This window comes from Bos taurus, chromosome 15 (genome assembly GCF_002263795.3).
Source record: "Bos taurus isolate L1 Dominette 01449 registration number 42190680 breed Hereford chromosome 15, ARS-UCD2.0, whole genome shotgun sequence".
Lineage (NCBI taxonomy): Eukaryota > Metazoa > Chordata > Mammalia > Artiodactyla > Bovidae > Bos > Bos taurus.
Window position 1 is genome coordinate 52,275,073 of NC_037342.1, and position 14,056 is coordinate 52,289,128.

Here is a 14,056-nt window from a genome sequence, read left to right on the forward strand (position 1 = left end):
GCTCATGCAGGTCTCATCTATTTACTCACACAACAAACACTTTCTGAGTGCCTGTCAGGCAGCTGGCATTGTTTCAATGTTGGGGACGCGGCAGTAAACGAAACTGACAAGGACCTGAGCCCTAATGAAGCTGACATTCTAGGCGGCTTGGCCTCTTGGAAGCACATGCAAACACAGCACAAGTACACACTGGCTCACACCTGACCGTACACAAAAAACAACTCACCACCCACAACACACGCACTCACAAATGCACTCATGTTCTTGGAGCCCCCAAAGTACAGAACACTTGGGCACATGTCTGTGTACACACAGGCCTTGATAAATTTGTACACACACTATAGCACGTAACCACTGAAATCGTATAAATCCCCACCTGTGTATAATTATTACACATTTCCTCCCTTAGAACATGTGCGGATGCAGAAATACACAGACATGCTACTACCCTGCTAGATGCACACCTACAGGCGCACACAAACTGGCCCGCCATGCCCTCACATGGAGTTACTCCGTCCTAAGTACACACACGCACACACAGTAATCAATCACAAATTCCACTGGGGAGCCCAGTGATGGACCGGAGCCAGGGAAAAACGCTCCCTCAGCCACCACATGATCTGGTGTAAGAGGCCCTACGATTGAGAGAGTAAGACCTACGTCACTAGAGGGTGCAAGCAAGGACAGGAAGGCCAGGGCAGGAAGTGGGGACTCCTGCAACGGAGGCAGGGGCCGGCCAGGCTGGGCCGTCTTCCACTGTGTAGCACAGAGCCTGGGGTCACAGGGTTGTGAGGGGACGGGGAAGCCAGTCAGGGTCCAAAACCTGCCCAGCCTTTACCTGTTACCCACACGTGGCCCAGCCTTTGTCTGTTACCCACACGTGAGGCTCTCTCTGCCCTTAGAGTTTTTCTATCTCTGGACTGTAAAGACTTTGTACACCCTGGAAGCCCAGGAGGCTAGGACTGCAGATGCCCACAATTCCAAGTGTCAAAGACCCCAGGATACAGAAGCCAGGCTTGGCAGCACACCTGCCACTCTACTGCAAGGAACAGCCCCACATTGCAAGGAATAATTGCCTACGAAGTCTCTCAGCCTGGAATGAATTTTGGGTTCTCTAGCTACAAGGGGCCAGATTCCTGACCATGGGAATCTGGCTTCTCACAGAGGTTGGCTAAGTTCAGAACGAGGATCTGAGAGCGCGGTCTGGCACCCTAGGGCAAAGACAGGACCCTTGCTCTACCCAGAAAGTCTCCTGAATTCAGGAGGGCCATGGAGAGCCAAGGAGGATACCTGATGGGGAAAAAGGCCCAGAGGAGCAGCTTTCCCTAGTCAGAATCACGCCGCCAGCTGGACCTGCTCAGGTACCTCGTCTTCTAAGCAGGAACCCAGGCGTACACTTCTTGGCTAGCGTTTTTGCCTCCTCAGCCCTCATGAACGTTCTATGGACAGGGCCCTGCCTCCTGCCCTTGTTCACCTATTCCCAAGCCTCAGAGACAGGTGTGCATGCACACACATCTCATTCTAAAGATGGAGTTAAATAAAAATTACTTCTGCATGCAGGAGGGTGGCCACTAGAGGGTGCAGTGGCGCCAGCAAACTCCAATCTGGTCTCCAAGCCAAGCTCCTGCGGCTGCTGCTGCTAAGTCACTTCAGTCGTGTCAGACTCTGTGCGACCCCATAGACAGCAGCCCGTCCCTGGGATTCTCTGGGCAAGAACACTGGAGTGGGTTGCCATTTCCTTCTCCAATGCATGAAAGTGGAAAGTGAAAAGTGAAAGTGAAGTCGCTCAGTCGTATCCGACTCGTAGCGACCCCATGGACTGCAGCCTACCAGGCTCCTCCGTCCATGGGATTTTCCAGGCAAGAGTACTGGAGTGGGGTGCCATTGCCTTCTCCGAGCCAAGCTCCTAGGGGGAATCCCATTACTGCTCCCAGTGTGTGAACCTATGAAAGGCACAATAAACTCTTTTTGTGCTCTTATCAATCAAACCTCAAAACACCACAGCCCTGGCTTGGCCTCAGAAGGCCCTTTAATGCCCCTCTCCTCTAAGGGGGAAAACCTCCCAGGTCCTCCCCACAGGGGCTCCCTCGGCATGTACTAGGCATGGATCCAGCCAGTGCTCCCCTCTCTTCTCTGACCCTTAGTTTCTCTACTTGAAATAGGACACAAATGCCCCAGAGGACCTGAGCAGGGATCGAACAAGGTTATGTAAGTTAAGCACCAAGCACAGTGCCCAACAATAACAGAGACCAGGGGATCTCTCTCTGCACGTCTGTTCCTCCTCCAAGAAGCCTTCCCAGATTAGGCTGACTTGGCCCAAGTGCTACAATAAAGCCCCATTATACCCTTCATTACATACACAGCCACACCTGAGGATCTCCCCTAAGCTGGGCACCCCAGCAAGTTGCAGGAAGGGAGGGCATTTGTAAAGGAGGTTAAATGCAATGTCCACAGAAGTAGGCGGAAACTCAGGAAAACAAGAAGGGGACTTCCCTGGTGGCCCAGTGATTTAGACTCCATGCTCCCAATGCAGAAATCACGGGTTCAGTCCCTGGTCAGGGAACTAAGATCTCACATGCCACATGCAGCGGTGCCCCCACCCCCCAAAATAAAAACATACTGAAAAAGAAAGAAAGGAAACAGGAGTACCAGGAGCTAGGAGGGGGGAAAATGGTTCTGGGGAGGAGAGAGGGTGAGCAGGATGTGGCCTGAGAACTGACATTTGGCAGGAGCCATGTGAAAGGGGAAGACAGGAGCCCCAGCACCAAGCCCTGGGCCGTTGCTGCGACCTCCAGGACAAGTTCTTCATTCCAGACTCCCCATTTCCTCCACATGTTACCTCCCGTCTGCAGATATAGGTGCCAGTTTCCCAGTATCTAATACTCGCCAAGCCCCAAATGAACCCAACCTCCTCCCAAACTCCCCTCTGTGCTCAGATCACAGATCAAGGACGGACCATCAAGATGGAAACCTGGATGCCATGTGCTTCCTCATGCCCTCTCTGCTCATGCCCGGCCCAGCCCCAAGCCCTGTCCACCCTGGGGCCAAGCTCTCACTCCAGTCTGCCCACTCCTCTCCAGTCTCATGTGTACAGCCTTAGTGGGGGCCTCACAGGTGGCCCTGTGCCTCTCACTGGTCTCCCAGCCTCCTCCACCAACGTTACCAGCAGCCAGGGTCATTCTTTCGTACTCAGCAATTGATTGCTCTGCTGAAAACTCTCCCGGCTCCCCACCTGGCCTTCACGGCATGTCCCACCAGTGCCATCCACAAGTCTCACCATCACTCACACTGCATTGTCTGTTCAGAGCCACGAGGACTGCACTTCCCACCTCTGAGCTTTGCGCATGTTGTTCCTGCCACCAAGGTGCCTTTCTTACCCCAGTGTCAAAGGCCACAACCTTCCCTCCTGCTCCCTCCCCATAGTGACCCTCTAGATCCTCTGCCCATGTCCCTCCCACCCTGCACGCATCCACTCACCTCACCAGTGGGCGGGGGTGCCCAGTGCGGGGGGGCACGGGCGGAAGGCTGAGCTCTGTCAAATGCCGCTTGGCGGGCAATGGGGGCACCACAGGGTCTGGGGCCACTGTGGACGGGGCGGAGAAGCAGGTGGGCGGAAGGCAGCTCTTCCGGGGCGGGATGGGTGGGGCGGTGGGCAGCCCCTCGTCCTCTCCAGCCGCAGGCAGTGGCTCCGGGGGAGTGGTGGGCGTGGGTGGTGAGCGGAAGACATGACGCTTCATGGGCACGGGCCGTGGGGCCAGGCGGGGTGCAGGGGCTGGGGGTGTGTGGGCACGGAGCAGGCCAGCCAGGATGCGACGGCGGTGGCCAGGGAGCACCATGCCCATGTCTACCAGGCGGGTGTCGCTGAGGCCTTGGCAGTCTGTGGCCCACACCAGGCCGTGCTGCTCGAAGAGCCTCGTGTACTGCTCCAGGTGCAGCGCTCGCAGCCACTCAGCCACTGAGAGCGCCCCGTCCCCGGCCTCCGCCATGGTTCCTACCAGCAGAGGCCAGCCAGCAGGGCTCTGTCCAGACCTGGAATAGACACACCGGGCACAGGTCAGAGGCAAGCTGTCCAGGTACAGGTCTCCAATCAACAATTCTCTGTGGCTTTTCCATACCATGGGCTAAGCTCTGTGTTTGAGCTTTCTCCCCTGCATCCCACGTGCCAGGCAAGGTGAGGTACTGCCTGGACTCTGAACACACAGGCTTCTCCTAATGCCTGAAACCTTCCACCTCCTCCCCCAGCCCACCTCTGTGGCCTCCTAGCATCCAGCTCCTCCAGGAAGTCCTCCAGGACCTTCAGAGTTGGTGCTGTCTTAATCCCCATCCACGGCCTTGGCCACTGCTGTGGCTGTGTCTGCACCCATGCCCCTCCCACGCTCTGCAAGACCCAGGCAAGGACACAATTCCTTCTCAGGCACCAGTTTTCAGCAGAGGCCCAGGCCCCAGGGATACTAGCAAGTACAGGTGGGATTGAGGGGTACCACTGCTGCACCTTTATAGGCCCAGTCTGTGGGGTAAGCCTTACCCCCACCTCCATGCCCCTGAAGGGAACAGATTACTCCAGGAGGTGCGTCAACACAGCACCACACAGTTTGATGTCCTGGGCCTGTGGGTGAGTAACCCCTTCCCACCACTTAGGAGGGAAAGGTGGGAATGGATAGGATAAGCCATTCATTCATTCTTTCAAAACAGCCTTGTACTGGGCAATGGGTACTGAGGTCCCCTACTGATATTCAAGAACTCCTGATCTGGCAGGAGTCAAGGAACAGATGATGCCAAGCAGTGATTAACAGATCAAAAGAAAATGCTTATCTGCTCATCTCCACAGATACTAAAGAGGCATATGATAAAACTCAATATCCAGTACACTTAAACAAAAATTTTAGTAGAACAGAAACAGATCGACACTTTCTTAAAATAAAACCAGCACTTTGCTTAACAGAAAAACAAGAGAAAAACTTCCATCATTATTAATACTACTCTAAAAGTTCAACAAAAATACACCATTGGTATAAAAACTGGGAAAGAAAAGTTAATCCATTACTTTAACATGAGTTCTGAATTGGAAAACCCGAAAAGTTCAGCTGAGAAAGTATTACAAACAGTAAAAGAATTTAGTAAGATAGCCAGGTTCAAAATTAATAGAATCAATATTTATAAGCAATAACAAAGTAGAAACCAGGATGAAAGACCTCATTTACAAACAGCATCACAAAATAAAAACCACCAAGAATAAACTTAAAAAGAAATGCATAGAATCTATAGGGAGAAAAATGTGGACTGATATTAAGGTGCAAAAAGAAGTTCTAGATACACAGAAAGACATTGTATGTTCCTGGATAGAGAGCATCATACAGATATTAACCCTAAGTTAATTTATAAATATGTACTATCCTCCTAAACATACACATAGAACTTTTTGGAGGGATGGGTGGTGGTGGCTAGACAAGCTGATTTGAAAGTTCATGTGGAAAAAACAAACAAGCAGGAAAATTCTGGAAGTGAAGGAGTGGGCAAAGGAAGGGTAGAGTGAGAATCAGCCTCACCATATATTAAAACATATAAATTAATTAATAATTAAAACAGCACAGGTTAGGGACTTCCCTGGTGGTCTAAGGGTTAAGATTTCACCTTCCAAAGCAGGGGGTGCGGTTCAATGCTTGGTCAGGGAACTAGATCCTAGATACCACAATTAAAGATCCCTTGCTGCTGCTGCTGCTGCTAAATCACTCCAGTCGTGTCCGACTCTGTACGACCCCATGGACTGCAGCCTACCAGGCTTCTCCGTCCATGGGATTCTCCAGGCAAGAACAAGGGAGTGGGTTGCCATTTCCTTCTCCAATGCATGAAAGTGGAAAGTGAAAGTGAAGTCACTCAGTCGTGTCCAACTCTTCGAGACCCCATGGACTGTAGCCTACCAGGCTCCTCCATCCATGGGATTTTCCGGGCAACAGTACTGGAGTGGGGTGCCATTGCCTTCTCCCAAAGATCCCTTAGGCAGTCAAATAAACAACTAATAAAAATTTTTAAAAAAAGACCCAAATACATTTAAGAATTTAGTAATACAACAAAAGTAACATCTCAGACTAGTAGGGAAAAGATGGATTATTAAATTGTTAGTGCAACTGTGTAGTGAGCTACAAAGCTGGACCCCTATACCTTACAACAGGATAAGTTACAATAAATCACGAAAGGATATGGAAAATCTTTGTCTCAGAGAGGCAAAGGCCTTTTGGAAATGATACAAATCCAGAAGGATAAAGAAAAGACTAAAATATTCAACTGTAGACAAAACATTCCTGCACAATTAAAAAAAAAAAAAAAAGACACCGTAAGCAAGGCCAAGGGGGATAAATGACAAACTAGGGGTATCACTCCTACCCCAAGCACAGGCTAATTTTCCTAGGCAGTTAAAAACACCTAGAAATAAGAAACAGACCAATAATCTGACAGATAAATGGGCAAAGCAGATGAACTGACAGAAAGAGAAGTATAAATGGTTCTAACACAGGACATGGAACATGGAACTCACCCTCCTTACACTGAGTGGTGACAAGGTGAGGCATTCCCCTCCCAGGATGGGGCAGTGCTGCTGGGAAGGGCAGCGCCACCAGAGCTGCGAAAACCTCAGTGCTCTGGGCCTTCTCACCTAGCCGCCCGTGGCTAGTTCCCTCGCAGTCTTCCTGGTGCGCGTCCAAAAGGACGGACGTAGGGTACTGGCTACCGCATTGTGTACAACGACAAAAGGTATGAAGTAATCAAAATATGCATAGACTGGAGAATGGTTAACTGAATTACAGTGTAATCACACAGGAGAACACTGAGCCATAGAAAATGAGGAAACTCCTTACACAGTAGTGTGGGGTGACCTCCTAAAGGAGTTGCTAAATGACTAAAGAAAAATGAAGAAACTCCATAAAGAAGGAAGGAACTCTACGTGCTCATGAGGATGACCTTCGATATGTATCAACTGACTAAAGAAAGGTTCAAAACACCATACAGAACATGCTGCCTTTCGCGTGAAAAAAAAACAATAATAAACAAAAGGAGAGGATAGATCAGTGTGTGTCCACGGCTAAATGCAGATCTCTGAAATGATACAGAGGATACAGGCGATGCTGGCTGCCTCTAAGGAGGAATGCTGAGGGCTGAGGGGGATGGGAGGGTTTGTTAAAAATTTACCAAAAAACAACCACATGCACACACTGCCCGGGCCCTCGCTGGGCCCCATCAGCTTCCCTGGAAACCCAGCTCCAAGTGGAGGTAAACTTTTCACTTTACATCTTTTTCTATTACCCAAATTTTGAACTATGTGAATTTTTCTAAAAGGCTCCTGAGGGTCCCAAAGGAAGACACAAACAAACAGAAATACATTTGATGTTCTTTGATAAGGGGCTCTCGACATTATAAAGACAGCAGTTCTTCCCAGGTTAAGTTAAAGCTAACACAATCCCAATTAAAATTACCCACAGGCAGATTCTGAAGTTCATATTCAGGGAATTCCCTGGCAGTTCAGTGGGTAAGACTGTGCTTTCAATGCAAGGGATGCAGGTTCAACCCCTGGTCAGGGAACTAAGGATCCCCTACGCCACGAGGCACAGCCAAAAAACAAGGTACGGCCAAAAAATAAAGTTCATATTCATGGATATTAAAGATCTATTGTTGGATGGGAAAGCAAGATGCAGAACAGTGTTTTATCATATAAAAATCTAGGGTAAAGAAAAAGAAAATATATACATGTACATACACACACACATATACATAAAACACTTGGATACGTATACAGGACACTGCTGTTGAAGAGGAGACTCCCAGCTGGAGGACAAGAAAGGGAGGGTTACCTTTCACTGTATCCTCTTTATCTTTTTAATTTTATACCATTTTCCAACAAATTACAATTTAGACGATAACAGGATCATCTGGAATTAAGAATAAGACCATAATGCACCAGGCATGGAAGGAAATCAAGTCATCAGGTACACACCCCACCTGCCTCACTGATCCCTGCCTGACTCCATCCTTCAAAACCCTCCTAAGAAGTTCTTCGCAAGATCTCTGGCTTCACCCTTTCTCTCTGCCTCTTAACCTCAGTTTTTCAAAATGGAAAACAGGGGCTTCCCCAGTGGTCCAATGGTCAGGACTCTGCCTTGCCATGCAGGGGACACCAGCTTGATCCCTGGTCCGGAAGATGCTCCGTGCCACGGGGCAACTAAGGCCATGCAGCACAGCTACTTAGCCTGTGCTCAAGAGCCCAAGGCCCACAGCTACCGAAGCCCACACACCACAGAGCCCGCACTCTGCAACAAGAGAGAAGCCACTGCAACGAGAAGCCCACTCAAGGCAGCTGGAGAGTAGTGCCCGCTCTCCACAAGTAGAGAAAGCCCATGTGCAGCAACGAAGACCCCATGCAGCCAAAAATACACAAATAAATGGAAAACAGGACGCTGGGTCTCACCTTCATGAGGCCTTGGTGGAGGCTTAGCCTACAACACCCAGCCCAGCTCCCCAGTTCCCCCTGACTCACCAGTGGGGCTGCCCAGGATGCCGGGGTCCCCCAGAGGCAGCAGCTACTCTGAATGGCTCCTCATCTTGGCCTGAGGTGGAAGCTGCAAGGACAAGGGTAAACGAGAAAGTCTAAGAGGCAAGGTCACTGTGAGTGGCTGGATGCCAGGAAGAAGAAGGAGGAAAGGGGAAGGGGTGGGGGGAAAGACGGGGAAAAGGAAAGAGAAGTAAGAAAGCGAGAAGGGGAAGAGGACCGAGGAAGAGAAGGGAGGGCTCAGGGAGCCGAAAGAAAGCAGGCGATGGTTAAAGGGAGGAGGGCCTTCCCGTGGGGCTGACTGACAAGGGGGTGAGAAGCAAACCCAACAGGCCTGCCTGGAGGTGGAGACCACACCATGGAAGAGGGGGGCCAGGACCCCCTGTTCTCTGGCCCTCCCCCAGGACCAGTGGCCTGGCCAGGAGGCTGGACTGCCCCCCAAGAAGACATGGGAAAGTGGTAGATGCAGCTCCACGATGGAGGCAGGGTCCCCACAATGCAGAGTCTGCTAGAAAGAGAAGGGGAACCTGCGGAGATCCAAGGAGACAAGGCTGTAAGCCCGGGAGCTGGCGGGGTGGAGGGGTGAGGCAGGGCCACGAGACCCCAGGGGCCCTGCTCCTAAATGTGCATGGGGACCAAAAGAAGGTGTTTCCAGGCAGGAGAAAGAAGTGGCCATCCCAAAGGTCAGGCCACCAGCAAGGCCAGGAGGCCGGGGCTCTGCTCAGGAGGGTGGGTGGAAGGGGCAGGTCTTGGGCAGAGCCACGCTTCCTGCCACTAGCGCAGGGTCAACCGCAAACTGCTGGTCTCTGCAGGGTGACTTTAGGGGGTACAGGTTTTAAAAGTGAGTATTTTTAAATAAATCTTAAGTAATTAGTACTTCATAAAAGTTTGGGAAAAAAAAAAAAAAAAAACGGCAGTACTACTCAAATGATGTTTTTTTTAAAAAAGAATTTAATAACACAATGTAGTCTTTGAGTTTCCCAGGTGGCTCGGTGGTAAAGAATCTACCTGCCAAGCAGGAAATGCAGGTTTGATCCCTGGGTCAGAAAGATTCTCTGGAGAAGCAAACAGCAACCTGCTCCAGTATTCTTGCCTGGATAATCTCATGGAAGAGGAGCCTGGCAGGCTACAGTCCATGGAGTTGCAAAGAGTTGGACACGACTGAGCAACTAAATGGCAGCAGCAAATAGTCTTTACTATCAATATACACCAGACAACTAAAGCACTTTTTATTAACTTGTTTAATTCTCATAGCAACCCTAGGAGGTACATACTTCACAATTTAAGATGAAGCAACTGAGGCACAGAGAGGTTAAGTAACTTGCCCAAAGTCACACAGCTGGGAAGGGGTAATTTAAATATAGTCTAGACCTGCAATACAATAACTTCTAGAAGCCACATACAGGTACTGAAACTCCAGATGCGACCATATAGTGAAGTGTGCTCTATACAACACACACTGGATTCTGAAGACTTAGTAAAAAAAATAAGAACATGAAATATCTCAATAACTTTGTATTACATAATGAAATTATAGCATTTTGGATATTTGGATTAACTATGGTATTAAAATTAATTTCACCTGTTCATTTTTAATGTGGCTACTAGAAAACTTTAAATTGCATTTGTGGCTTGCATCACATTGCTACCGGACAGTGCAGCTCCAGACTCTTAACCACTCTACACACTGCCTTTCAAAAACGACAAGCTCTGACTGAGCAGCTGCTGCAGGCCAGGCACTGTTCTCAGGATTCAACATGGATTGATGCATGACAGCCCAACCAGGCTACTGGAATGACCAGGGCTGGGAAACAGGAAACTACCTCTCCTCCCTGAGAAGGGCCCAGCCCCCTCCAGGGCCTCTCTCTAGTTCCTATTCCTGCACTAAGGGCTTCAGGCCAAGATCAGACTCAGGGACTCCGCACTGACACTCCTCTAGGACAGCCTCATTCAAGGCATTGAAAGCATGAGCCAGACCAACCTCAACCCACCCTTCAGGAATCTCAGGCTTGACGGCATCAGATACCACCCAGCCAGCGAAAAACAGCCCACAGGGCCCTCACCAGGCTGGGGGTCGGGGAAGGCTTCCTGAAGGAAGCAGTCCTTTGAAAAAAGAAGTATGGAGCAGTGCGCTGCTGAACCATGCTAGGGCCTAAAAAGACAAAAAAATCTGCAGTACTAAACCTCTTTATTTAAATTTTGGATATTTTGCTTATCTTGGATTTTTTTCATTAATTTTCATTTAAAAAAAATATTGCTGAAAAATATTTACCTGGATTACCTTGAGCTTTTTGGTCTCCCGCTCCCCCTTATTTTGCACTCACTTATTCTGCCTCACTTGCTCCACGCTAATTCTGGTCTGGAGTCTGGAGGTTTAAGCCCTTCCCCTGCTATGACACATCACTGAATCTCCACTGCAGGGAAGCAGGGACCAGCAGAGGAGAGTATCATCCCGTTGCGACAGCCTGGCCACAAGTTTGGGGGTTTCCCTCCCCAACACCCCAAGGGCCCAGCTCAGGCTTTAGCATCTCACCAGCCCACCCTGCTCCTGCTGTTACCCTGGCTCCCTCCAGCAACTCTGCTGGGCCAACCTGGGTCCCACTCTGGCTCAAAACCTGTCCCACGATTCTCAGTGTCCTCAAGTACACCTCCTTGGACCATCGTTCGACCGGCTCCAGCCCTGCCGTTTACAGATGAAGAAACAAACACCCACAGGGAGGAAGTGACTTGCTCAAGTTGTCGAGACGTGCCCCAAGCCCCAACCAAGCTCAGTTGGCCCACTACTCCCTCCGTTTCATTTTTGGCACCAGCTTAACACATGGAAGCCCCCCAGGTGGTCTGCTGACAATGAGCAAATGAACCACATCCTCCCACCTTCGGGTGCTGACTCGGCTGCCTCCTCCAGAAAGTCCTCCCTGACCGCCCCCTGGGCTCCTAAGCCTCAGATGCTGAGTCATGCAGCTCAGTGCTGCTCCTGCTCGGTTCCTGGCTGTCCCATTTGTGAGGGGGGTCTACCCAACCTCTACCCAACCTCCATCCTGGCCTGAGAGCCTGTACCTTTTTGTTCCCCCTGCCCTCCACAATAGAGCCCAGGACCTGACTGGGCTCACAAGGACACTTACTTAGTCCAGGAGTAAGTAAGGGTCGTTTGGAGTCTCTACCCATGGCAACTAGTCCTTCTTTAGGTCTAGTCTGAGTCCCTCTTGCTGGAGCCAAAGCTGTTACACTTCTGTCTTTTAACTACCATTCCAACCCCAAGGGCAGAGTTTAAATCTCATCGCCCCCTTCTCTGCCCCAGCCCAGCATCTCTCTCAAGCATCCCTGCTCACTCCTGACTGAGGACCCCAACAATGCCAGTCCAGTAGAAAGGCAGCCCTGAGCCTCAGCTAAGGACAAGCACACTCCCACTTCCTTGATTTCCTAAATACCTGCCGCATGTCCAGCCCCCACAAGATTTCCACCTTCACCTGAATCATCACCATAAAAAAGGCCCAAGCCTGGGTTTTTTATCCCATTTCAATGGAGGCTGTGTGAGGTGCTGGGTCACTTGTAGAGCCAAGAGGCGGCCTTCAAAGGATGTGACTGTCTGTCTGGCGGAGGCAGAGAAGCTTCCAGGGGGTACTCATGAGCTGGGCCTTGAAGGATAAGCAGGAAACTGCACTTCTAAGCCAAGGGAACTCAAGTGTGCAGGGCCCAGGGATGGGAAAGGACCTGGCAGATGCAGAGATGGGGAGAGCTCAGTGGGGCAGGGACAGGAGACACAAAGGACACCCAGGGAGGTGGAGGGGTCTGCCCTTGGTGGCCCAGGTGGGCGTGAGCCTCCTTCGCATTCTGATTTGTATGAACGAGTCCAGCCTGGATCTGGAGGCCTTGCTGATCCTAACTCCTTCCCCACTCAGTTCTGGAGTCCTCTCAGTGAGGACCCTTCCCAACTGTATTTTCAAAGCCCGCCCCCGGCCCCCCACACAGAGCTGTGCTCCAGATTCAAGAGCAGGCCCAATGGTGGAGGGAGTGGAAGGGGACGAAGGCAGGCCTAGAGCTTCAGAGCTGGGGCCTGTATCTCTCCACCCTCCAACCCCTCCTCCCCCTCACAGCACCCCACTCAAGGCAGGCTGGGCAGGGACCCCAGCGCCCAGACCTCAGGAAAGCCCTCAGGCCCTCCACACAGGAACTAACAGCAGTACACATCCAGCTAGGCCTGGGTCTACTAACCACAGCCCACTCGTACCACAAACTGCACACCTCACACAGCCTCCAGGGATACACACCTTCCACCCCACCTAGCACCCACACGGCCCACCTGACCCCACCACACACAGCCTTCAGTCCCCACACTCACTACCAACAGTCTGACTGTGGCCAACTGCCAGAGCCCCACACTGCCCACACCCCCCGCCCAAGCACCAGGTCATACCTGTGGGCAGGGTCACCCTCAGCTGCTCCCCTCCTGGCGTTCTCAGGGTTCCGTTGACATAGACAAGAGGACTTGGAGACACTTCCCTCAAATATGAGGAACTAGGTGGGGGCTGGGTTCCCAGCCCAGAGTGTGCAGAAGTGGCCCCCGCCCTCTGCAGATCTCTGCCAGCTCTCTCGGGCCCTGCCAGGCAAGGTAGCAGGTGCAGCGCTCAGGCAGGCAGCTGACGAACCCCTGAACCAAGAAGCCTGTTTTCTGTTTCTCAGGGACTGATGGCCACACGGGCTCCGAGGAGGCATACTGGGGTCTCCTGCCCCAACCCCAGCCCCAGATCTCTGGCCCTTCACCGGCCCACTGTATTTCTGCCCCCACCCTGTCTTTGACGTAGCCTGTCCTCCTGGGTCCCAGGAATGATGGCGGCTGACAAGGTACAGCCCATAGAGCAGTGAGGACTGACTGAGTCCAGGCCCCAGGGCTTGCCTCGGCCATCTATCTGGTGGGGAGCTGGGGGCCACTAGCTCTAGCCCAGAACCCATCCCCCCAAGGACGCCAGGCAAGATCAGGTTCTGGTTCTGGCTCCATCACTTTTCACCTGAAACCCTGGGCAAGTCACGTCACATTCTGAGCCTCAGTTTCCCCTTCCACAGAACAGAGCTGTCACCCAGATGACCGTGACACATGACCATGTGTGTACTAGAGGCCACACTCACTCAGCATCTGTTTACTCCTCCGCTGCTTAGATAGACACTTCCTGTTCTGAGCCCCAAGGCCTTGGCTGGGCCTGTCCAGAAGGGTCCTTGGTGCTGGCCCTGGAGCCAGACTCTAGTCTAGACACCAACACCCTGGAATTCTCAGTTTCCCAGATACCAATGACTCCTGCACCCTGCCTCCAGCCATGTCCCTCTATAGGGCTCCAGACTGGATATCCCACTGTCTCCTGGATCTTCTTCTAGAGGAACCCCAGATACAGTGCATTCTCCACCCCACAGCGAACCCACCCACTCCCCTCTCCTGGGGAAAGCAGGTGAGGCCGTTGAGCAAATTAGACAAAATACCTCTTGCTAAAAAAGCCCCATAGGAGGGCATACAGCTCAGCAAAGAAAACA

General features: G+C 51.4%; 1 protein-coding gene across 8 annotated transcripts in view; it reads right to left on the reverse strand.

Annotated features, from left to right (window-relative positions):
* ARAP1 (ArfGAP with RhoGAP domain, ankyrin repeat and PH domain 1) overlaps positions 1-14,056 on the reverse strand; it is a 61,723-nt gene that overhangs the window by 36,189 nt on the left and 11,478 nt on the right. For 4 of the 8 annotated variants that reach the window (XM_024975862.2, XM_024975863.2, XM_015474774.3 and 1 more), the window contains exons 2-3: positions 8,525-8,606; positions 3,478-4,029 (exon numbers count right to left, since the gene is read on the reverse strand). In XM_024975862.2, the coding sequence (XP_024831630.1) occupies positions 3,478-3,986 (509 nt within the window). In that variant the 5' untranslated portion in view covers positions 3,987-4,029; positions 8,525-8,606. Of the gene's footprint in view, positions 1-3,477; positions 4,030-8,524; positions 8,607-12,950; positions 13,015-14,056 lie in introns of those variants that run through there. The other 4 variants (XM_059875128.1, XM_024975864.2, XM_024975867.2 and 1 more) reach the window with 3 other exon arrangements.